Raw genomic sequence first — 26,450 nt, 5'->3', positions numbered from 1 at the left:
GAAACAATGAAGATAATGCCAAAAAAGATATCGATTTCTCACCTCCCTATTATTTGTTCACCCCATAGCTTTCTGATTACCTCTTTGGTTTGAGCCTTACCCTATGTAGCTGATTGATTAATACTTTTAGGCTAAGTACATCTGCATTATAAGTGATCACCAGTGTCATAATTATGACCAGTTACTGTAAATATCAGTTTTTATGCCTTATTTACCTGAGTCCCTAATATGTTCCAGTTACTTGTACTTCATGGCCTAGAATAGAATTGTGTTATATAACCATTAGAATTCTAAAATTATATGGTTCTAGGTGAGACTTGCTTGGATCATATGTTAATATAGTTGAAATACTATAGGAAGGTGGTGAAAGCAGTTACGATGAAGTTTTTGATATTCTAGACATTTAATCTTTGACATATTTGTTTAATTAACAAAGAAATTAAGAGAATAAATAAAACTTTTGATATCCTAATATCTTAATTAGAATTTCAAAACTTCTTGAATCAATGGATTTTCTGTTAGTTTGAGCAACAGAAGAGATATGAGAGAATTGACAAAAACATTTAAGGAGAAAAAACATGTATTTGTAAACAAACTTTTCATGGTAAAGGCTTACACAGATTTTAAAAATGAATTTTTATTAGGTAAATTAAAATTAAGGTATAATCTAGGATAAGAATCATCAGGAAAAAGTGGTCATGTTAACAAACCAGTTATTTAATCAACAAATATATACTGGAGCCTACTGAGCACAGAAATCAGATTGAGGATTCTTTGTTTTTAAAGATTGTATTTATTTGTTTTTAGATAGAAGGTAAGGGAGAGACAAAGAGAGGAGAAATATCAGTGTTTCCTTCTTGTGTGCCCCCAAATAGAGAACCTGGCTGGCAACCCAGGCATGTGCCCTGACTGGGAATTGAACCAGAGACCCTTTGGTTCACAGGCTGACACTCAGTCCCCTGAGCCACACCAGCCAGGAGGCTGGAGATTTTAAATACATATATTTCTCAGTACTGACTGAGGTGGAGGCAGTAATATTAAAGGCAGTAATTCAAGATACTGAAAGGACAGCAACATGAGGTCACAAAGTTTAGGTCAGTAGCCAAAATGGTCCAAATGAGATGTGGCAAATAAAGAACATATTTCTGTGGTTTAGTGGTTCTCAAAATTCAGTTGCATTAAAATTACCTGAAATGTCTATTAAAACACAGATGGTTGGGCCCCTCCATCGAGTTCCTGTATCAACCTGGGGTGGAACTAGAGATTTTTCATTTCCTTACTAACAATCTATGAGCTAGAGATACAGATATAGTTATTCCTCCTTTTTTTTTTCTTGTTTTGAAGAAAATAAAGCTCAAAAAAGATAATTAATAGGCCAGATGAAGTTAAAGGGTTGTTTCTGTTCAAAGAATAATGTGCCCTGGCTGGTATAGCTCAGTGGATTGAGCATGGGCTTGTGAAGCAAGGGTTTCTGGTTCAATTCCCAGTTGGCACATGCTTGGGTTGTGGGCTGGGTCCCCTGTAGGGAATGTGCAAGAGGCAACCACACATTGATGTTTCTCTACCTCTTTTGTTCCTTCCCTTGCCCTTTCTCTAAAAATAAATAAACAAAATCTTTTTTTAAAAAGAATAATGAGACATTCTTTTTTGTGTAAAAAGAACAAAGGTTATCTTAAAATCTTTACTCTTGGCTCTGATTTTATAACAATTAAGAGCTACTTAGATATGCAATGAGACTTAACTGTGCAGAACTACCTTATAGGAAGTTCCTGTATCTTATGTGGGCAATCTATTTAGATCATGTTTTATGGAATGCATCAGCATTCTTGTTTAAAAAACACCTACCTGAATCAATGCAAAATTTGTGGTATACTTCTCAATCAAAGGGAACGAACTACTGATACATGCCACCATGAATCAACATTGCAGACATTATTCTAAGTAAAAGAACCTGCACAAAATAGGCACATATTTCATGTTTCGATTTTTATGATGTTCTAAATTTCTGTACCATGAGAAAGTGATACTGGTGATTAGCTAGGGCTAGTGACAGGGAATGACTCTGAAGGGACTCAAAACTTTCAAAGGTGATAAAAATGTTTTTAGGTAATAGGTATGGAGATTACATGGGTGTAGTCTTTTGTCAGTTAAGATGTATGCATTTCAGTATACATAAATTTTATCTGGAAAAATAGTAGGGGTGCTGCAGAGTGTAAGGAAATGTACAGACAAACCATTCCCTGGTAGAATGTATGAAGCTGAATGATGCATACAGAGAGTTCATTATAATATTCTTTTTAATTTGCATATATTAAAAAGCAAATAAACAAAAACATTTCCTTGGATTTTTGTCATTCATTCTACACTCCTTTATAACTTAATCATCCTTAGGTTAGTTAATAAAACAAAGTTGTAAAAACTGCAAAAACGGTAGTTTTATATTAAATCCTCTAAGAATTATTCACCTGATAATGTTCAAAGGAGTGAAGTCAGATACTATTGTTCACTTTGAACAAGTTATTATTTGTAGTTTTTACTTATAATTCAAAACCCTCCTTCTCTTTCTTTCTTCCCCCCAAAATTTTGAGGAAGGCTGCACTATATTTTAATGTAAATAAAATAATAAGCTATAGCATCTAAAACAATTTCAATAAGGAGAGATAAATTAGGTGGGAGTCAGGCTGGGTGGAGGGGGCAAAAGGGGGAAACTGGGACAACTGTAATAGCATAAGCAACACAATATATATTTTTTTAAAGGAACAGGGGTATAAATCACTGCAGTTAATCACAGGCTGTTAGCAACCAGGGCAAAATGAGAAATACAATCGGTTGTATCTTTTTCTCTCTTGTGTGTTATATAGACATTCATATGTTCAAGAGAGATCCTCTCCCCTCTTCACTCTGGCATTATATTTGTAAAAGAATTGCTCATGTGAGCCCTCTATAAGTGCATGAGTAATATAGTAGATAATGTTATTTATTGAACCGATCTTTTGTCATTGAATCAAAAACTCTACACACATTTTGCCCAAAATGATTAGTCATTTCATCATTATTTAAGAATAAAAGTATCAACTAAGACTACTTATATTATAAAAATATTTCTTTAAAAAGTATTCTAAAGGAACAATAAAATGAAAATATATCATTTGACAAATACTACAGTAATAACTGTAATAGACAAGAACCATTGATAGATGGTAACATTTATGAGGGAAAGTGTGGTGAAAAAGAGGATGTTCACATAGTCACATAGTATCTCTCTAGAAGACATTCATTAATTACAAAAGAAAAAAGTAGTAACCATGCAATGGAAAAAAACTGTCAGACATCACCATAACCAAGGGATTAAAGTCAGCATCACAAGCCTTGAGAAATAACAGTATGCATATTCTCCTATGATGTACTGAGGAAGACACATCATCTCTTCTAAACTACCCCTGACAGAAATGGTTAACAACATATAACCACTACAAACTGTTGGGCAAGCTTGATTCAGGGACATTTTAGAAAACCAACTGCCAGTATTAGTGAAAGTGTCAAGGTAATAAAAGAAAGATGTCTGGATTGGAGAGGATTAAAAAAACAAGGCAATTAAGTGTAGTACGGAGTTCTGGATGGGATGGTGCAACAGAAAAAAAGAAAAAATGTAGTAAGATAATTGGGGAAATTTGAAAAGAGTCTATAATTAATAGTATTGTATCGATGTTAATTTTATGACTTTGATAATTTTATTACATTATGTGAGATGTTAATGTTAGAAGATGCTAAGGTAAATGTAAATAAATTAACTACATGCAACTTTTTTGAGTAGAAATTATATGAAAATAAAATGAAAACACATACTGAGATTGCTTGAGATTAGCCAACATTTTACCAGATATGACTGGATTCTACATTTATGAAATGACCTGGGTTAAAATAATGTCAAGAGTAAATGTTGTCTACTGGGCAACTTACTAACTTAAGCAGAGTATTCATAAAGTACCTACTTTTCAGTAGCATTGGGGCCCATTGATTTCTCACAAAGTCTTAGCTGCCAGGTGTAACCCCCTGAAGCTGAGGCATTCCCATCCAGGGAAGTTAGAGCATTTGCAAATGACAGAGCTGCACTGATGTGTCTGATGTTACCCGAATATTACAGATGATCACTTTCTAATTTTAATTTCAAAAGCGTAATAATGAGACAATAGATTATATAAAGTACAGATCAATGAGGTCTCAGATAATAATTTCTTACATGGGTTAAAGGGGTATTTTAGAAAACAAAAGAGTAGTCAGTAGATTCCCCCTCAAAAAAATCAGAAATTATAACTCATAACTCAATTTACTTCTTTTTTGGAGAAAGTTATTGATTGATTGGTAAAGTCAGAACAGCTGGACTTGAGTAAGATAATTATTAAAGTCTTTTGTGGTATTTTGTGGAGAACAGGGAAAATATTGGCAGAATGCATACATAATGGTATGATTTTTTGTTAGTTTAATTACTGACTGAAATGTCATGGTTAATGTGTCAGTATCACCTTCTTTGGAAGAAAGTCCAAAGAGCATTTTCCTAGCCAAGTCTGTATAAATGTAATATTTGTCAATGACACATTGGGCAGAAATTCAATGGTGCAGGGAGCACTTGCCAAAATCACAGTTGCCTTCAGTCTGCCACATGACCCCCACTGTTATGAACAAAGGGAAAGAGAAAGAAGTCTGGTGCAAAGATCGGCATCTCTGTGCTGCCGGAGACTGGCCCAATCAAAGAGATGCCATCTCATAGGGAGCCGCACAATCTGATCATATTAAGTCCACTCATTTCCAGCATCATTTCTCACATTATTCATCTAACTTGACTGAATGTACCCTCAGACCCTGGACTTAAAGTTATCACAGCTACCCCAAGGCAGCAGATATGTCATGCTTCTAGGTCTCCGTACATGTTTTCTGACCTACATGGAGTGCCCATTGTCTATCACTAATATATAAAACAGTTTTTTTTTTTTCATTCATGCTACTGTAATTTATTTAAAATGGAAAATTTATTATAGACTTTTCAAAATATTTATTCCAACAAATAAGTAACCTATAATTTGAGAAGATAAAAAAATTACTTTTTAAAACACAGATTCATAGGATTATTTTTATAATCGAGTTTAGTTCAGGTAGCATGTACTTATAAACTGCAACCTTGCAATGCTTCCAAGGATAATGAATACTATCAATGAACTTACCGACACTTGGGTAACCAGGGGTAGAAGGGTCTCCTCCTGGATTCAATGACACCATGAATGTCTCATAGCTAAGATTTGCAGTCTTTGGTAAGTCACAAGGATCAATATATAGAAGCACACCTCCAAATCCAGCCTTTTCCAATAAGGAAAGCTAAAAAAGAAGAATAAACTATTAAAAATGTTACCATGCATATTAGCAGTTCACTTACTGCCCTTTCATGAATATGACTGACTCCCTTTTATGGGTTTTATTTTCCTTTTAAAATGAACAGACATTTCAGATTTCCCAATTTTCAAACCCAGCCAGAGAGTTATTCTACTGGCCTCTTCACTTTATTCTCTACCTCAACAATACTTAAGCAGTGTTCCTATAATGACTATATTTGATTTTACTTGTCTGAACATGGAATTTCTCCCTCTCTCCTTTTTAATCAGCTAAGTGGACCTGGAGTTTCTGATTTCATGAGATTAGCAGGTATCAACCATAGACAAGGTTCCGTTGTAAAAGGGGAACTACTGTGACCACTGTATCATTGCCTCCCCGGGAGCAGAAACTGCTGGAATATTCTGGTATATTCCCTCCAGGGCTTAGTCTGTCATATCAGTTGTTAAAATGTTAAAATACTTTCACACTGTTTGGCCAACAGTCACTGTCCTGGGCCTCCTGAAGGCCCCCGCCTAGTCATTCTGGTCTCTGCTCAGGATGTCCTGCCCAGATTGCCCAGACACAACCACTGAGGGGGATACACCCAAGAGGAGGGGCTTCCTTCTGAATGGTCATTCCCTACTCTGTCTCTGTCTTTAAACATTTTGAGAATATCCCCTGATTACTTTATTTGAGACATATTTAATCTAAAGATTCCTCTCTGTTTCTTAATAAATATACAATAAATATCTGTGATGGGACAGATGAACTTGAAAACAGCCCATGTTCTCTTTGTTTTAGCCTGTTAAATTAATTTTGGAGAGTAAAGAGCTTATTCATTCATCTTAGTGAAACTTAGGATACACTTGTATTTACAACCTGATTGTAACTACATAAAGGAAATAATGTATAGATGTATAGAAAAATAAAAACTAATATGTGATATAAATATGCCACACTATGGCTTTTTTTTCAACTCCTTTAAAATGTTTTGTATTTTCCAGTTTTTGGTGTAATAAACAGGTGTATATAATTTTTTATTTTAAATCCTCCCCTAAGGATATATTTATTGATTTGAGGGGGGAAGAGAGAGTGATGTATTTATTGATTTGAGAGAGTAGGGGGGAGATAGATGAGAGGAGAGAGGGAGTGAGAGCGAGAGTGAGAGAGAGAGAGAGAGACAGAGAAGGAGGGAGAGAGAGAGAGGGATATGAGAGAAACATGGACTGGTTTACTCCCATACATTCCTCAAGTGGGGATCAAACTTACAACCTAGGCCTGTGCCCTGATGAGACTGAACCTGCAACCTTGTGGTGTACAGGTGGGTGCTCCACCAACCGAGTCATCTTGCCAGGGCTATATTATTTTTGTAGTAAGAAAAAATAAATAAAATGAACACTGAGAACCTAAGCAAAATGAAATTGTCTTCTACGTGCCTTCTATAACAAATCACTCTCATTAGACTTCTGTTATTTTTCTCCCATCAGGGGAAGAATTTGGGGAGAGAGGGAGAGTGAGAGAAGAAAACAAAGAATATAGGAATGCAGGACCGGATTTAAGAATGGCTCTCCAGTGCTCACACTAAAATCCTTAAACATGTCTCTACTGTCTAAATGCGGAATTTACAGGCCCTGGCTGGCGTAGCTCAGTGGATTGAGCGCGGGCTGGGAACTAAAGTGTCCCAGGTTCGATTCCCAGCCAGGGTACATTCCTGGGTTGCAGGCCATAACCCCCAGCAACCGCACATTGATGTTTCCCTCTCTCTCTCTCTCTCTCCTCCCTCCCTTTCCTCCCTAAAAATGGATGAATAAAATCTTAAAAAAAAAATAAAAATAAAAATAAATAAATGCGGAATTTACTATTCTGAAAATAATGATCAATAGATTGATTTTAAACATTCTGCTCACTATAGGAGAATATATTTAGAAAAAATAGGAAATTTTACTTTTTAAAAATTCCTGAAGTAACTCATGATAATTGGAGAAGAAAAAGATATAGGGGAAAAATGTTAGCATGTTAGAATTTCTAGACCCTCTTCTTAGGGCTTATGCTCATACACACTTATACACTTGCAAAGTAAAAGCACATATCATAAATACTATTTTGCAATCTATTTTTATATTTAACATTACATAACTAACCATTTGTCCAAGTTGATATGTGCACTTTTATATAACTTTAATAGTTGTATAGTAGACATATGTAAATAATATTATAAAGAGAGTCCATCAAATGTTATTTAACCAATCCCTGACTCTTGGTAATACAAACTATTTTATTTTTTAATATTGTAGTGCAGCAAACTTCCTTATAGTTAAATCATTGCACAGATATCTATTTTCATGAAATAAATTTCCATATGTAAAATTTCTAATCACAATATTTCCATTTTTATAGTTTTTGATAAACTAAATCTCCTCCAGAAAATCTATAATGTTATATTCTTGCATGTGATATATCTAAGCACTTGTTCCCCTTCAGATCACCAACACTATTAGTTTTGAAAAAAAAAATTTGCCAATCGAGCTAAAATTATTTGTCCAAAATTGTTTAAAATTTCATGTTAAATTTATTTTTGCTTGTGATTTTGGCTACTTGAATATTTTGTTTTGAGAATTAACTGCTTGTCAAAAACTATTTTTTATGATTTATATTGAGTGTTACTTTGTGCAGGTGATAATGGTGGCTTTAGGACATAATGTTAAGTATGGCATGCATGGTCCCTGCTCTCAGGGAGGTTAGTTGACCAGGCAAATGACCAACAGTTCTCATTAAATACTAAGCCCAATTAAAAGGCAGTGAGTGGCTGCCAGGAGAAGGATGTGAGGCCAGGTTCAGGGTCAGGCGAAAGTGGAGAATGGTTCTTAGAGAAATGTCTGCCATGGACACAAGTCAGGGATGTGGTGATCCACCTCTTTAATTTAAAAAAATTTGTTGACCCTGTTTTAGTGAGATTGTTAAATTATCTTCAAAATCTCTTCTAAAAAAGTCAGTATGCTAACTATGTTGACTGTTTAATGTTTATGGAACCTAGTGATTTAGAGTTAATTTAGTTCAAAATAAAATGCTGGAGTAGCATGTTTTGTCTCTTCTGATTTTATCTAGTACTATATTTTGACCCCTTTTATTATCAATATATCATGAGTTTTTTTAACCTGATAGCTTATAATGAAGCAATGTTGTTTAGTAGTATACTATTTTTAGGCAGAGCTGATCACCTTCCTGCAGCTCTGAAGAGACAGCCTAGTATGAGATTTCATTTCCTCTTTCTATTCACTGCCTGCAGTGGTGGTACTTGAGGTCGACACCTCTTCAATGTTCTCAAATCTGGTTCCTGGTGCCATCCCTACTGGCCATTATAGATCTCTTAAATAAGTAGCTTAATTCAATGACTCTATTTCAGAAATTCTTTACTGCTGGATTTCCAATGAAGTTGGCAAAGGAAGAAACTATTTATATTAAATCAAATAAAAACTGTCCATCTGGACATTAGCATTGTGTTTTGAACATGGTGAGGTGGGGCTTTCCTAAAATGTTCAAATGATCCAGTATTCTGGTGGGGTTCTATTTTTAAAAATGCATTCAAATTCAAGTCAATGAAAAAAAAGGTGAAGCTAGCAGTCAATTGGGCTGTCTGCTTTGGCTGGTGGCAGACTGCCACTGGGTGCACACATGAAAGTTGTTAGCCCTACTGATCACCTCTCATAGCTTGACTCTTAGGATGACAATGATATGGTGGGGTGTGTCTAATTCATAAAAAAGAGGGCAACTGTAAGGTCAAAATTTCCTGACATCAAATTTCAACTATCTTCTGCTCCTCTTGCTCAAATAGACTATATACATGAGAGGTTTGGGGTTCTTGGTCATGCTTACCACTTTGTAAACTGAGGCAACATTTGACAATAGTAGGGCAAGTTGGAAATTAGAATGGAGATACAAAAATGAACCAGGCAGGTCGTTCTGGGCCCAAGGGTGGTAAGGTCATGGAGAGGTAGGCCTTGGTTGCTGGTTTGTGTGTACAGCAAAGCTGTACTCCCCTAGAGGGTCTCTGGTTCCTAATTCACACAAAGCATCATATGAGCAAGGAGGTCCTCTGTTCAGAATCAATTCCCTGACATCTGCAAACTAGCAGATGAAAAAGGAATTCAGAGAAAACACAGATCAGAGTGGATAAGAGAGGGAATACCACACATAGACTCCATGTCCAGCTGTGCTCCTTTCATTTTGATGGGCTGAAGTTTTCCTCCCTTCCCTTAGACAAGTGAAAAAGCACTAGTCTGGGAGATGGTACTGGGTTTGCTACCCATTCCAACACATAAACGCAATGTGACAACTCATATGATCTTTCCAGGTGTTGGTTTTACCCTCCATAATGTGTGAGAATCAAACAGCATTATCCTTAGAGACCCTTTCTGTTTTAAAGGGGAAAAATGCAATCTAATCATTTGATTTAAAAAATATTTATAGCCCTGGATGGTGTAGCTCAGTGGATTGAGTGTGGGCTGAAAACCAAAGGGTTTCCAGTTTGATTACCTGCAAGGGCACATGCCTGGGTTGTGGGCCAAGTCCCCAGTGGGGGTGCATGAGAAGCAACCACACATTGATATTTCTCTCTCTGTCTTTCTCCCTCTTTTCCCTTCTTTCTAAAAATAAATAAATAAAATTTTTAAAAATAAAAGACTATGGACTGAAAAAAATTAGAATAAATAAAAATGTTTATGAACACATTTACTGTACTTTTAAATATGTTGTCAGGTATGAGATTTGCTTCTTTTTAAATTTAATCTTTATTGTATTTTTTCCATTACCTTTTAGTCCCCTTATGTCCCCCTGCCCCCCAACAGTTATTACATGTTGCCCATGTTCATGAATGAGATTCACTTTTAAACTATTGGTCAAGAATATACTTTTCAAAAATAACACAGTTTCTATGATTAAGAAAAATCTTTCACATAGTTTTATGGTATGATTTCTTACAAGTATAAATATTTTAATTTTGCATTATACTTTTGTTAGGAACAAAATGAGGGCAATTTAAATACTTAGATTCTATATATTAAAACTCTTCTGAGTATTTAAATTATTCCTTTCTTATTGAGTATATTGAAATGTTAATTTCATCTTTCAAAATTCCTTTGCACTGCTTATACCCTAAAACCTGTTACATATCTATGACAATTTCAATAAGTCATGTAGGGTTAAATGAATAGTATTTTAATGCAGCCATCAACATTTTGCTTATATTGAGAATATTTCTACTTGAATAAGCACTTCAACCAGTATTTTATTTCCACAAGAAAAAGTAAATGGTGAGTACAGCTACTGAGCAAGTTCATTCAAAACATCCATCATGATGTTTACTTATACCATGAAGCCAAAGATTCCTCTTCTTCAAAACAAAAAAAATCACATTATGTTTCCATGAAAATAGGAATCACTAAACCAGCCTCCTACACAAGGCCTCCCACCCTTTTATTTACCTCAGAGAACCACTAAGTGCTGAGAGCCAACATAATCCTCACCCAAGTTTTCATAGGTGATAAAATCTCAATGTGCCCAAGGTGGCTAAGATAGCTGCTAGACTAGTAACAGAAATGGTCCTAACCCACCCTCCAACACTTTTGTGTTTCTACACAGTCCGTCAGATTCCCTCAAGCTATTTCTTGGCTGCACCAACAAATAAGTCATCATGTAAAACATTTATGACAGCACCAGTCCCCAAAGTGAGGTTTTATTTTTATCCCCAGGAATTAAAAATGATTTGGTGGGTAACATTGATAGCACTAGATTGTGACCTGCTTGAAGACAGAAACTTTTTAGCTTCATTTTATATCCCCAATGCCTCAGATAGTGCCAGCACCCAAAACTTATTCCATTATTGAATGAATGAATGAATATAAGTGTATTATAAGAATGTTATTTTGCTCTATAGTTCATATCCACTGACTGAAAAACTTGTGCTATACATTTTCATGTGGCATCATATACGTATATTTGTTAGAATGTGAAGGTAAGTCTTAAGCCATCTTGTCTCTGAAATGAAAAAAATAACATACAACTAAATGTGTTATGCTGTCTCCTTATACTTTTTTAAAAATATATTTTATTGATTATGCTATTACAGTTGTCCCATTTCCCCCTTCACTCCCCTCCACCCTGTACCCCCCTCCCACCCACGTTCCCCCCCTTTAGTTCATGTCCATGTGTCATACTTGTGAGTTCTTTAGCTTCTACATTTCCCATACTATTCTTGCCCTCCCCCTATCTATTTTCAACTTACATTCTATGCTACTTATTCTCTATACCTTTCCCCCCTCCCTCCTCCTCCCACCCCCCTACTGCTAGCCCTCCATGTGCCCTCCATTTCTGTGGTTCTGTTCCTGTTCTAGTTGTTTACTTAGTTTCTTTTGGTTTTGCTTTAGGTGTGGTTGTTAATAATTATGAGTTTGCTGTCCTTTTACTATACATGTCTTTTCTTTATCTTCTTTTCTTAGATAAGTCCCTTTAGCATTTCATAAAATAAGGGCTTGGTGATGATGAACTCCTTTAATTTGACCTTATCTGAGAAGCACTTTATCTGCCCTTCCATTCTAAATGAGAGCTTTGCTGGATAGAGCAATCTGGGATGTAGGTCCTTGTCTTTCATGACTTGGAATATTTCTTTCCAGCCCCTTCTTGCCTGTAAGGTCTCTTTGGAGAAATCAGCTGACAGTCTGATGGGAACTCCTTTGTAGGTGACTGTCCCCTTATCTCTTGCTGCTTCTAGGATTCTCTCCTTCGTTTTTACCTTGGCTAATGTAATTATGATGTGCCTTGGTGTGTTTCTTCTTGGGTTCAACTTCTTTGGGGCTCTTTGAGCTTCTTGGATTTCTTGGAAGACTGTTCCCTTTGCCAGATTGGGGAAGTTCTCCTTTATTATTTGTTCAAATAACTTTTCCGCTTGTTGCTCCTCCCCTTCTGGTACCCCTATAATTTGGATGTTAGAACGTCTAAAGGTGTCCTCGATGGTCTTAAGCTTTTCCTTGATTTTTTGAATTCCTATTTCATCATGCTTTCCTGCTTGGTTGATTCTATCTTCCTTCTGGTCCACTGTATTGTTTTGAGACTCAGATTCCTTCCTTTCACTATTGGCTCTCCTCCACGTATCTTCCTGCATCTCTTTTATGGTAACCTGCATCCTTTTATCTAAATTGCGCCCAAAGTCAATCAATTCCATGAGCTTTCTGATCACCAGTGTTTTGAACTGCGCATCTGATAGATTGCTATTTCTTAGTCGCTCAAAACGATGAGTCCTGGGGGACTGATCTGTTCTGCTGGAAACATATCTTATGTCTTTCCCTATCTCTCCTATTATTATTATTATTATTTTTTTTTTTTTTCCTTTTCCAGTCTGGTCGCTCTTATTATGGTGGGGGGAGGACCCTTAGGTGTTCACCGGGGCTGGGCACGCCAGTCGCTAGATTGTGACGTTATATGTGGGGGCGGGGGCGGGAGCGGGGACGAGAGGGAATGATGGCGGCAGTTCCATTCTCCTGGACTCAGACATTTCCTTGCTTAGGATCCTGGGCTGCGAGTTCTGCCCTGGTCCACAATCGCTACCCCACTGGCTCCCCCAGCCACAGCTTGCGTACTCAGGGATCACCGCTGCGTTCTTGCACCCCGGATGGCTGTGGCGCCGATTTTGTGCCAAATTTTCCCCCGATCTCCGCGCGCCGCCGACCCACGCCAGCCCCACGCCTGCCCGGCTCGTTGTCCCCTACTAGTCTGGATGTACGGGTCTACTTCAACTTCTTGGCTGTCCAGTTTCCATTCAGATAAATCCTCTGACAGTTCTGAGTGAAATTATGCCTGTAAATTATTATTTTTCTATTCTTGGTTGTGCGAGGAGGTACGGTGCGTCCACCTATTCCTCCATCTTGCCGGAAGTGCATACTTTTCTAATATATATAGTTAAAGCATTTATTTTGATTTTCCGTTATCTCGTTTTATGTTTTATATAAGAGTAAAGTGTGGTGGAGACTAGCCCACTGGGATTTGAACATGTGAATTCATTTTGTTGATAGAGTCTTGGAGATAAAATATCTTTGCCAACTTCGAGGTGGTGAATCCCATATTTCTTACTGTGAACCATATTAATACATCTCTCCTTGTGTATAGTACATAAAGCTAGGTCCTAACATTCACCAAATCACTTCTGAAATAAATGGTACTAGAATCCATGGACAGGATAAGCAATCAAACAGATTTTACAAAACGCAAAGCTCCCTGGAAATTACTCAGCAGCAGTACTCTGGTACCTGAAAATGGTCCAGCATAGGTTTACATTCCCAATGACTTGGGAAGTCAGCATGGTATTCAGATATTCAGGGGGGAAAAAGACATTAAAAATAAAATCATAGCTGGGGAGAGTAAAAGAGAAAGGGCCCTGCTCCATATCCTGCAACTTAAATTGTCTCATTGATTTCTATACTTACTTTCCAATGAAAACATCTTTTCCATTCTAGAAGGAGGATGCTATTATTGTCATTTAGACAATCCACTTCTTCACAGAATCCAGCAAGGAAATGTCAGTTAAATTCCACAGTGAGGTTTTAAACTCTTCACCAGTGTGCCTAAAGTTTTCATCTCACCCATTTGAACCCATTGAATGTCAGCCTTGCCTGTTTGCATTTTTTTTAATTAATTTATTTTCACTGGTTAACAATGCATGGGATCCCTGATCTACCATCTGTAATCAAGAAGAAAGTTTGTATTTTCCTCCATCATTTATCTCCTCCAAAACATTAGTCCAGCACCAGAATCATTTCTCTGGTCTCCATAGCTAGAAATACTTCTTGAATCTTTATTTGGAAAGGCAGAGAGTGAGCAAATATAACCTTAGTTATATAATGTCTTATAATATAAGATCTTAGTTTTACAGATAAAATTAAGGTCTATTGTTATGGGCTGAATTTTGTTCCCCTAAGGTATTTAACTTTAAGTCCTAATACCCAACGCAGGTCAGAATGTGAATAGGGCCTTTAAAAATGTAACTGAGGTTAAGTGAGGTCATATGGGTGGGCTTTGATCCAGTACAAGTAGTGTTCTTATAAGAAGAGGGAGATATATTAGAGACATGTGTGCACAGAAAAAGAAGCATATGAGGATGCAGCAAGAAGGTAGCAGTCAACAAACGAAAAATAAAGGCCTCAGGAGGAATCAAACTTGGGGACACCTTGATCTTAAATTTTCAGGCTCCAGAACTGTGAGAAAATAAATTTCTGTTTAAGCCACCCAGGGTATGGTATTTTGTTATGGCAGCCCTAGGAAACTAATACTTCTACATAAAATATGCATCTCGCAAACTTAGTGTGAAGAGTCAGAAAAATAATTTGGTTTAGGATGTAGATCTTCTGAGTCACCTTTAAGTTAAAACACCAAGTATTAATTGTACATCTACTATGAAAGAGATCCTGTCTCAGAAGTCATTTGTTGATTTTTATTCAGAGCATTTGATATGTCATTTAAATTCCCATATGGAAGTCGTGATTCAGGAGGGTTAAGAGCTTGATCCGGGGTCAAAGCTAATAAGTGATAATGCCAGGGATCGAACTAGAGCTTTCGGAATTCAAGTCTGGCAATCTTCCCACTGAAGTGCACCTTTGCTTTCAATTATACAGCCATCGTTCACAAAGAAAAAGAAACCGGTGAGAGGGTGAATTTATAAAAAATATCAGATGTTCCTTGCTGTGATCTGCCTCCTCAGAAGACAGTGAAATCAATACTGAGTGAATTGTATTCCTGTTTATTTAGATCACCAAAAAGACATGGATTTTTTCTAAGTACTGTGAAGGGGGCTAATATGTATTAAAACAACAGATTGTGTACATTTTAGATTAAAGATTCATGGCTATAGTAAGAGAAAATAAAAACAAACCTTAAAAATATGAATTTAACATTTCATAGCACATTCTCATTTATTTAAATAGCTATGTTGTATGTGAAAATGAAAATATCAGACATAATATGTGATCATTTCTTAAGCAGATATGTTGGCTTGAGAGCTCAAATTTTATATTATTCTTTCTTTTTGGACTTGTTTTCCCTATTAATAGTTTTGTTGTTTGACCCTTTTATTATGCATTGCTTTGTTAGGATGCCATTAAAGAGGTCTATAGATTCCAGTTTGGTTTGTTATGTTTCTTTCATGAATAAACTCATCTTTCTTTGTTAGTGAAAAAAAAGACTACTCTTGTGAGGAATATTCACTGTAATCAGACTGAGCATATACAAGGCACAATCACAGCATTCTTTTCAATTTCACTGAGCATCTTTACTTGGATTTCAAATTGCTTTACTTGAGGTATCCAAAGTTATTTAAATAATTTTAGTGAGATTATTAAGAAGAAATGACCTCCTGCTTTTGTAAAGAGCAAACTTATTCAGAAAGTTAAGCCTATTGCCATAATTCTAAAAACTACTCTCGACTTTTATTACTACAATTCATAAAGGAGAAAGGGAGGGAAGGGCTGAGGGAGGAAGGAAGGGAGGGAGAACTAAGGGAAGGAAAGAAAATCTCTTATTTTATAAGGTATCCTCAATATAGATATATATTTTATTCCACTTTAAACTAATTTCTCATTGTGGCCTATGGAATTATTCTGCTTTCACAAATGAAGCAATTATGACATAAGGATAACTAGATAGAGACCACGTAGTTAAGTAATAGCAGATTTTAGACTAGATAAATATGTCCTCACAATTTATTTTTTGTGCTTTTCCCATTAAATAGTACTGTTTCTAAATAATATAAAATTAATGTGAGTTTTCAGACTTCCTGTTGTAAGTTCATATGATTCAACAACCCTTGTAATGTCTTATGCATGGAAGAAGCCTAATCTCAGGGAGGTGGGTTGGGGGTTGGTGGGGGGTGGGAAATGGAGACAACTGTACTTGAACAACAGTAAAAAAAGAAATCTTTAAAAATGTGATGCTATTTTTTCCCACTATAGCTTCAAAACATGAAGAAAACTTTATTTTATTTATCCGCTCCTATCTTTCCTATGGATGGTGGCTCCATCTAGGTAATATGGATCCATTGTTCTAGGCTCCAGGTTGAGAACACAATGATAGAGTGGGGACCAGGAAGGAGTAACCGAAACTCTTTCATTTTCAGAGACATTGGGATAAAAAACACAAGTGGTCTGAGTTCGTTCCCTCTGCCATGGTAGCTCATGCATTGAAAACATTAACAGGTATTTGTTTTTAACAACTTCTCTAACATGATTTAATTACTTACAAGCAATATTGAGAGGGGTATATGATTTTTATTAGTAAATATATAGATATTTGTTTGCATTTCTCTTTCCATTTATAGATATCCTGTTGCTTTAAAAACAAATAGTGTTCATAAAGAACAGAAAACAATATGAGGGCCATCAATATTTAGAAATTAAGTAAAAAACACATAACCTTCTGATTTGAAACTTATTATTTTTGTGCTCATATATAAGCATATGAGAAAGGAAGAGACAGGCAGTGGAGAGAGGGAATGTAGCTTCACATAACCACATGCATGCATCTCTGGGATTATGCAATTTTCTAGTTGGATAAACAAGATCAAAGAAAAAGCATAGAGTTCTTCACATCATTTAGTCTTAGAAAATTCACTATTTAAAAATTTTAAATATGTGTTACCAGAATTTTTGACTAAAAGTATATTTAACTAAAGCTATTATGAATGGGGAGAAACCTATGAATAATAAAAAAAAATAGAACAAGATGTCTCTAAAGGTATCTCCAAAATTAGTTATTGTTTAAATTTATTGCCATTTCTGATTTTTATATGTGTTGATAAGCATTATTATTTAATATTTTTATTTCTATTGCCTACAAAATTGCTTCTGTATCAGAAATACTAAACAGAGCTCCTAATTTTCTTGCACATAAATAGAAAAAAAATCCTTGGTGACTAGATGTATGTTTGATGTTCAATGTTTTAGAATTTTTATAGCATTATGAATCATCATATAAACATTCAAAATAAAGTCAAGTTTTGGGATTTTTGTATTTTAACTGAAATTTTTATTTATAACTCTTCTCCAAGGTGGGGCATATGAATGAAATATATGAGACAAAATTAAATGGATATTAACATAAGAAAGCATATGTCGAATAACCTTTAAAATTTCACCTTAGAAAAAGTTCAAAGTCTGCACCACTTGCAAGTGTTATATGATGTTTAAAGCTATTAGAAATACACCTAGTTAATCCAATTATTTTTTTATGTAGCTTGGCTTGCAACCAATGTGGACTAAGAGTAAGAGGTCTTGAACAGGATCAGCCATTAGCCAAGGGATGCTGGGCATGCCACTGAAAAGCTATACAGTTCAATTTTGTCATCCATAAAAAGAGAGGACATTTGCCCTGCTGGTCACACAAAGTGCTTAGCAGATTCAAAGGAGTTAATATGTCTGAAGGGTTTTGAGCAGAGAAAATGCTACATAATGTGTGAAGTGTTTTGTCTTGCATTTTTGTGGTGATGATGAGAAAGAAGGAAGAAAAAAAGTAATAATTGAGGGAATGTAAATTTTTAAAAATTTATCTGAGGTAGAGAATAGTATTAGGAAATAGAAACAAAACAAACTAGTTATCCTGAAAAAATGTTTATTGAAATAAAAATGATTAAATTTCATGGAATTACTTCGAAAAGTAAACAAATATTCATATAACCGAAGGTACTCTTCCATTGTTGTTCACATACTACCAGGTTCCATTTGCTTTTGTTAGAAGGAATCACAAATTAGAAAAAAAAATCCTAAAATCCACCAACTCATAATTTTTTTCTCAAACTGTATTAGGGTTTTTAATTTTTTTATAATTCCATTATGTAAATATTAGCTTCACAGCTTTTAAAATTAGAATGATTATTAAGTTTCTTACCAATCATGGAAACAATATTTTTGTTATCATATTATAGATTTTTTCTTCATTAAATAAATCGATCTACTTCACTGACACATCCAATGTGTCATCCCCTCCTGAAATTAATTTGGCCATTGATATAAAGCCTGAAGTTTTAGAAAGGTATAGGATAAGTAAGCAGACACAATGAATAGATAACTAAGGGATGTTCCCAATCCTGAGCATGCTTAAGGATTACACATATGTACAGCATGGACATAAATCACTTTTAGGCTCATTTTCTAGGGAACTAATGCAAACATCTGGCAGAGAATTCAGTCAGAATAAAAATGACTTCCATATTATCCTTTCTAATGTCACTAATTAGAAATAGTTATAGTTGCCAAACAAGAGTTACAGTGCATGTATCTTGTTCCCATGTGGTTTACAGGTCATTTATGAATTTCTGCCTGGTAGAATCTGACACAGTCTTTTTACAGTACAAACACATCAGATGTCACAGTTATAGTTTCCACTTCCTTGGTCCAGAAAGGCTTTTGATTTTGTTGAGAGTCAGTATTTCCTTTGTTGAAGAAAAAGAGTATCTACATGTACATTTTTATTCAGCACTTTCTAGATACTTTTTAAATAGATAAGGTAGCAAAGGTCCATTCTGGCTCTGAGGTACCTTTTGAACACTATATTAACTGTTAAATCAACTGCTACATTTTTCATTATATATGTCTAGGAATATAATTCAAAGTATTCGTTCAGTGAACTGTAACCCAGGTGGCTGAGCCTTCCACTGCAAACTTCCCTCATTCTTTTCTCCCCTTTCTACCACTGTATTAAGACAAGATGCTGGGCAGAGAACACATTCAGTTTAATGCTTGAATGAGCAGAAATGAAGAGAAAAGATAGATTGGATGTACAGTCTCAACTAGCTTCAACGTGATGAACAGCAACAGTCAGTGTACCAATGAGCAAACACACAACAGAAACAACTATGAAAAACTGAAAGGGAGAAAACATGAGCACAACTGATCTGATGTTTCATGGTTTCCTTCAACTTCAACGTGGGTTCATCACAAAGGAAAATAAGTCTCTTTTCTCTCATAAGAGAGTGGTTTCCTGTCTAGAAATGTGTATCCCATGTAACTACACCCATACTTTATTAAAGAAAGGATATTTAAGGAAAACTTATTTTACGCAAACATATCTACCTGTCCTAGGCATTCCTAAAACTTTCCTAAGCTATTGTGCACATCAAAGGGGAGTAAATAATTACTTTGTTTTCTTGTTTAATTGAATAAGTTTTCCTCATGTTGTGATAACAGGTTTATTTGAAAGTGAAAGTAATTTATTATAGAATGGCAGCTTTTATAAATGGAAATTTCTACATCAGAACATTGTGAGATGTTTAAATATTAACCAGACATTCTGCTCATTCTCTGCACTAAATTTTAGAAACTTAATACAAATTAAGTACATACTTTATTGCTGGATCTTGCTTACCAGAGCTAAGAAATCCACAATATTCAATTCTAATTAAAAGTGAAATTCAACTACAATTCCCTTGAAAATAAGGGCTGATCAGAGTCAATAAGCTTTAGTTAATTTATTTCAGAACCAAAAAATTGAGTTGTTCATACACAAAGAAAAATACGCTTACACTGTTAAAGAAATACGTTCTTCCAAATCTTTTGTAATTCTGTTACAGTTCACAGCTATTTTAACATTCACAGTTGATTATATATCCCATAGATATGTTTCAAGGTATTTCAGGGTCAAAGAATATACAAAATACCTTCACCTCTATCATTAAAACTTTTATATGCATGCTTACTAGGGCTGTGCCATAAATTACATATTTGAACTCATTTTTAATTTTAAAAGAAATATAAAAATATTTATTACTTTTTAAATTAGATTAGTCTTTCAAAAAGTCCTTTCTCAAATGCTTGATTAATATCTAGCATTAATGTTATAAATATCCCAGAAGACTTTTAAGATTATTCATTATTTTTCTTGGTTGTATTTGGTCTTATGAAAACTGTGGCTCAATCAAGTATTGAGATTTTTTCCCCATGGTTATGAAGCTTGTAATACTGATGTGAACACTGATTTTAAAATACTAGGAAAGTGGAAAAATAAACAGGAATAAAAATTATACCATTGGGAAAAGTGCATAGCAAACCATGCCTTTGTGTTTTTAATTGTTTTATGTAAGAATTCAATCTGAGATCACAATGGTTGTAACATGTCTAAGCCAAAAATTTTGAAAATTAAATGACTTAATTTTCAGAAACTGTGCTTTGGATATGAGGTTGGATTAAAGAGCAATATTTCCAGGATGATCCTTGACAATTATTTCCATGGGCTCTGGACTTTTATATAAGAATAAATATGGTAATAATTGGAATTGCCTAACAATAAAATAAGCATGAGTACTGCCTCAGAAGAGAGAGCTTATGCATGAGAAATATCCATCTCTCAAGGAATTCATAGATGTCACCTTGGCACTGGACGGAAAGTTTGTCTAATACAGTCCTCTAATAGTACTTGTTTTGTGCAGGTCAGATTTAAAATAAGGTAAATGAAATAATATGTGATCATACTTTGAAGTAGGCATATGTAAAATAGTATTATTGTCATTATTCATCCCACAATACACTTTTTTTTATCAGAAAAATCTCAAAAATGTTTAAAAGAATAAAAAAATTGTGCAGGTAATAAGTTTAGATGAAAACATCAAATCAGTACATAGGGAAAAAGCAAAGGATAAATAATGAACATGAAATAAAGTAGGGGAAAAAAATAAACCATACATATTTTTACTAAAAGAAAACACATAAATTATCCTATTAATTTTAGTAATTTTTTTAGTTAGAAATACTTTAATTGAATCAAAGGGAATGAAACCCTAGCACTATGTTATTTTTAGGAGAAATCTTCTAGAAACAAAATAATAATCTATAAAATTATAAGCAAATAGATACCTGGCTAAAAAATATAAAAAGAGACAAATTCGTAAAACTATCTGAAATTAAAAGCAATAAAGATGAAAGATGTACACTATAGGAAGATGCCAGCATCACAGAAATAAAGAATACACCATAAATCTGAATGCACCAGACAATCAGATGGCACAGTAAACCTATATTAGGAAAACAGGATAGAACTCTAGAAATAAAATTATGTGGGGGATCTCCTTTCAGAACAGGAAAAACTGTGAAAGCCAAAAAATGTAAAGATAGACAGGAGTTAAAACAAATCATAGACTCAAGATAAATAATTACATTTCTCACAGAGCACACATACACCCATGAATAATCTTTTGACATAAATTTGCTGCAAAGGAAATCTTTGAAAAAATTCCCCAAACTATAATTTTACTAGACATATTATTTACGTTAATCTAATCAGTTAGAAATTAATAATAAACCCATAAACAAAATTAATTCCCAAATAACTTTGCATCACGGAGCAATTAAAAAGAGTCTGGAATGCAATGAATAGTAGAACACATAGCAGTAAAACTTTTGAAATACAGTGTAATTTATGTTTATCTAAAACATAGAACAGGTATTATTAGTTCACATATAGTTTACATAGTAATGTAGATCTCATTCTAATAAATTAAAAAAAATTAACAACATTACTTGGGAAGATAAATCATTTATTATAATATGAAAGAAGAAAATAAAAGAGAAAACAGAAAGAGAACAGCATATATTTTATTGATATATGAATCTGAAGAAGTATTTGTACATTGTCATATCTGCAAATATTAAGAATGAAACAAATTCATCACAACTGACAGCAAGTTGAAGACTGTGGCATCTGGATGAATTAAATATTTCAAAAGCAGCCTGACCATGTCCCTAGACTCAAATCAGACAAAGTACCCAGCCGTGGAGCATCTGGTCAGGCAGCTGCCGAGCACACCCTGTGAGTAGAAATGAGCACTGGCTTCCCTCAGAAACTAAAGTGCAAGCTGCCAAGGGGAAGGGCCTTTAATAAAGCCAACAATGGACAGGAGCAATACCAAATTAATACAGAAATTAGGACAGGCATGTGTCATTTTGTCTCAATTACAGAAGTCAAATCTGCAAAGAGGGAAGTCACATCAGACTTTAACAGAGGATTGCAATTGTTGAATGCTTAGTTCTGAAACATTTGGACATGCATATCTGTAACCTCTCTGGAAAGGAGATAATGAAAAATAAAGGACAGCTGATTTCTTCTATTTCTGCACATTTAAAGAGAAGAAACTGTCCCCTGACAAGTCCATGTCTGCAAACGAAAAAGCTTACAACTCCTGATTTAAAGACAAACACATAGGAAAGGAATCAGACACCTGGTGGTAACTCACGAGGAGCAGTGTTTTTCTTGAGCTTCCCCTCCACTCCCTTCTTGGAAAAAGAGTAATATTTTTTTTTCTTATTGAACTCATAGTTTATATAACTCAATAGTATCCTTAAATGTATTAAAAGTAAAATAAGACTAAGAAAATCACCATCTTTAATATTTCAGGAACAAAATGAAGAGCCGTATATAAAACCAGAGACTGCCATCCATGATGTCCCTGTTGGCTTTATAGCTAATATCTAGAAAGGAGTATAGTAAAGTGATGTAATAGGTAATTTACAAAATCAAATGGATGACAAGCCACACCGTGCCAGACCTAAAAGTATTTTCATGGAAACTGCTGTAGTTTTCATTTTTAATCAGGAAAATTTACCTAACAGAACCATTGATATTACCTACTTCTCTAGCAGTATGCCCCCAAAGAAAACTTAGCAATGGAAATAGGGCCCAATCATAGTGCTAGAAACACTGTGTGGGATGGTTCATCATGAGAGCCTAATTTCTATACAAAATCTTAAGAAGAAATTAACAATACGTAATGATGAGATTATCTGATAAGGAGATTCATGTCAGGTCTTGGTGTAAATTTTAGGGAGTTAGAAAGCAGGAAAAAAAACAGGTTAAGATCTGAAATATGGGAGATTGTTTACTTGATGGCAAATAAGTTTTCTTCTGTCATCCTTTGATTTTTTAACTCTACTCACAAATATTTACGAAGGTATTTGATACACACACACACACACACACACACACACAGAGACAAAGACCAAGAGACAGATACAGAGACACAGAGAGAGAAAAAGAGACATAAATACATTGTGACTAAATTTCAGTAAGCACCAAACCTACTGCCCAGTATTTACAAAACCCTTCTCTGCTACATATTTTCTAACATACTGTGTTAGAAAAATGTCATGTAAAAGTACAGGTACTTTTATAATACAATATATTCAATACATTAAAAATATGTTTTGCCTTCTACAATACACATTCTATTAACTCAGCCTATATATGGCCATTAATTGATATATTATTTGCATTTTCTTAAAGCAGGGATATATTTGATATTACATATTTAAAATAGTAAAAAATGCTTCTGAAAAAGTTTACTACCTTAAAGAGTGAGCACTGAATCACTATCATTATTCTAAAACCACTTAAGCCCCAGCTGGGCTATTATTAATTAAGGTAGACAAATAAAAATGGGCTAAAAGTTAATCCGCTGTAATATGTCAGTAAAACAAATGTGTGCCTTTGATTCATTCTTGCCTATTATTTGCCTAAAAAAATCATTATTTTTTTCTTTCTCCTTTAAGTATTACTTAATTCTTATAATATTTTGTATTCCAAACTATATTTTCTTGAATACTATAGTAGTTAATAACTTAGGTTCCACAGGGAAAAAATTAAAGGAAAATTATGAATTAGATAACTCAGAGTGCTTAAATAATTACCCACATTAAAAAATGAGAAATTATTTCTTGTTCCTCTTACCTTAAGATCGATTACAGCTTTCTGTATCCTCATAATCAAATTCATTCTACAGTTTATCTTCTTAAAGTAAATTAAACTATCCCTCATGCCTCTGGCTCACAGCTGGACAGTCACAAGAGCACATTTAATCAGTTAACAGTGTCCCCCAATGGAAGGGCACCTGGATTTACTGTATCTGCACAGCATTCTTATATTTTGTTTCAATTCAGATTCAAAGCAAAGAGCCTCAGATCCTCAGACTGTGAAACCATCAATGTTACTGAATAAGCCACAATGAATATCCACCGCAACTGGTGTTTTAATTTAGAGCTAGATGCCATTGTTCACTTAACAATAGGGGAGAATTAAATTCCAGTAGAATTTCATCATTCACTTTTTGGTATATGTCAGTCATTATCAATCTTGCCAAAATTCTGTATTTCAGTAATTATTTTCTTCCTATTTTCTCTTCTTTACCCAGCCTCATTACATCAATAGCCTAAATCACAGCTAACTGAATGTGCTTCAGTAACAGTTTTCATATTCAGTGAATCAAAAATGTGTAATAGAGAAATTGGAATTAACAGTGTTTTAAGAATGCAAAGCAGAAAAGGCAGCTGCATGCATTTTTTGTAGTAATATCTAAACTGTGCCACATACTTTGCAGGTGCTTACATTGCTGTCATTATTTTGATAGGATTGACTTAAAACAATCTCGATAAATAAATATATAATAATGCGCTGCATTTAACTCGCACTTAGAAATATTCCAATATATAGCCCCAGAGGTAGCTTAAGGGAAACACAAAGATTTAATGAAAGGTTAAGAATGAATAGTGGTTTGCATCTTGTTAACACATAAGGTATTCCACAAAAGTGCATTTTCTACAAACATTAGGACTTAATATAAGTCCTAAAACTGTTTTTCTAGTTAAATTCCAATGATTTAGCTCTATCCTGATTTAAATGAACCCAGTATAGAAATGCACACCATATAAGAGAAAGGAATCAAATTTACTGAAGGTTAGGTGTTTGGAAAGAAAATAGGAATTCTAGTCTGAGAATCAGGGTCTCCCAGTAGAACTGGGTGGGGAGGAGTTGAGCTAGCAAAGAGACTTGAAAATTCAGTGGCTTGAAAGGACAATATGAACCTAAGAAATATGGAGTTCAAATGAATGATAATAATTTCTCTTTGTGAGATTCTTGCTTTAAGCTTAAAGAAAACTAATTTTTGGAGTCTGTTCATTAGGTTTTATCAGGTTCCTGAAGAGCAATATGCATTCCCCATACGAACATAACTAAGGTTCAATAATCTGAGCTCAGAAAGAGTGAAATGAGTGAGAGTGTTTGCTCAGGAATATCACACCTAAGCATTTATGCTAACAAAATAACTAAAGCTGCCAAGTTCATCCAGTCCATTTCATTGCTCACTAAGATGTATGCACAGAGGTACTATACCACAAGTTGACTTAGAATGCACAAGACTATCCTTAAAAGCCTATGTAGAACCAAATTAAAATAGAGTGACTTATGTCAAAGACAAAATGAAAACCATCAATGTCAATTCATAAAGTTAACCTAATCTAAATTTACAAGAATTTACAGCTCTTCTCAGAAATCAGCAGAGGACACCAAACAATCCCCAAACATCAAGTCTATTCACAGCATATATGGACTGCTTTGGTCCCCTGACTTAGCTACCCTGGCCCAAGTATGAAACAAAGCCACTAGGCAATCAGTAATCCACTAAAAAGCCAACCCCACAAAAGTCCCAGAGCCTGTGAGCAATCAGGAACTCACTGCTCTCATAACCTTGAGTTTCCCAGTTTGCAGGTAGAAATGCTTTGCAATAAACATATCTTCCTGCTTTGTTTCATTCAGTGTGCAATGTTTGGTTTTTTGCATTTACCTAAAGTCCAAGAAGAGAATATGGAAAACCCAGTGGGTTGATGTATGTATTTTGCTGCTTGGTTCCCCCAAGTTTTAGTTGTAAAAATACATTATTCATTTATTTAAATCTCATTCAACACGTACTTACTGGGGAATACATATATGCTAGGCTCTGAGATATAATTAGCAAATATTAATGTATACCTATTTCCAGCTACTTTTTCAAGGGGAGATGATGTGTTCATAGGCATTAAATTTTAAGAATACATCATATGTGGTAATGACACATTTTAACATGGAAGAAATTAAAATAATATTTATTATGGAAAATGCACACATCAGTTCTCTGAAAGATAAGTTACCCAAAACTACATTGCTCTTCAACCTATAAGCTGTATGACCTTGGACAAGTTGCCACAAGCCCTTAAAGCCATAGTTTATATCTATAGGTGGCTGAAAAGGATATGTAG

The 26,450-nt window shown here is 34.7% G+C and overlaps 1 protein-coding gene across 3 annotated transcripts in view; it reads right to left on the bottom strand.

Annotated features, from left to right (window-relative positions):
• The window catches only part of NAALADL2 (N-acetylated alpha-linked acidic dipeptidase like 2), a 1,143,498-nt gene that overhangs the window by 434,188 nt on the left and 682,860 nt on the right, over positions 1–26,450 (bottom strand). For all 3 annotated transcript variants that reach the window (XM_036017285.1, XM_036017284.1, XM_028504896.2), the window contains one exon: positions 5,220–5,370. In XM_036017285.1, coding sequence (XP_035873178.1) covers positions 5,220–5,370 — 151 coding nt within the window. The remainder of the gene's footprint in view (positions 1–5,219; positions 5,371–26,450) is intronic.

The sequence above is a fragment of the Phyllostomus discolor genome, chromosome 2 (assembly GCF_004126475.2).
Source record: "Phyllostomus discolor isolate MPI-MPIP mPhyDis1 chromosome 2, mPhyDis1.pri.v3, whole genome shotgun sequence".
In the NCBI taxonomy this organism is placed as follows: Eukaryota; Metazoa; Chordata; class Mammalia; order Chiroptera; family Phyllostomidae; genus Phyllostomus; species Phyllostomus discolor.
Note: the sequence above shows the minus strand (reverse complement) of the source record. Positions and strands in the feature narration are given on the sequence as shown.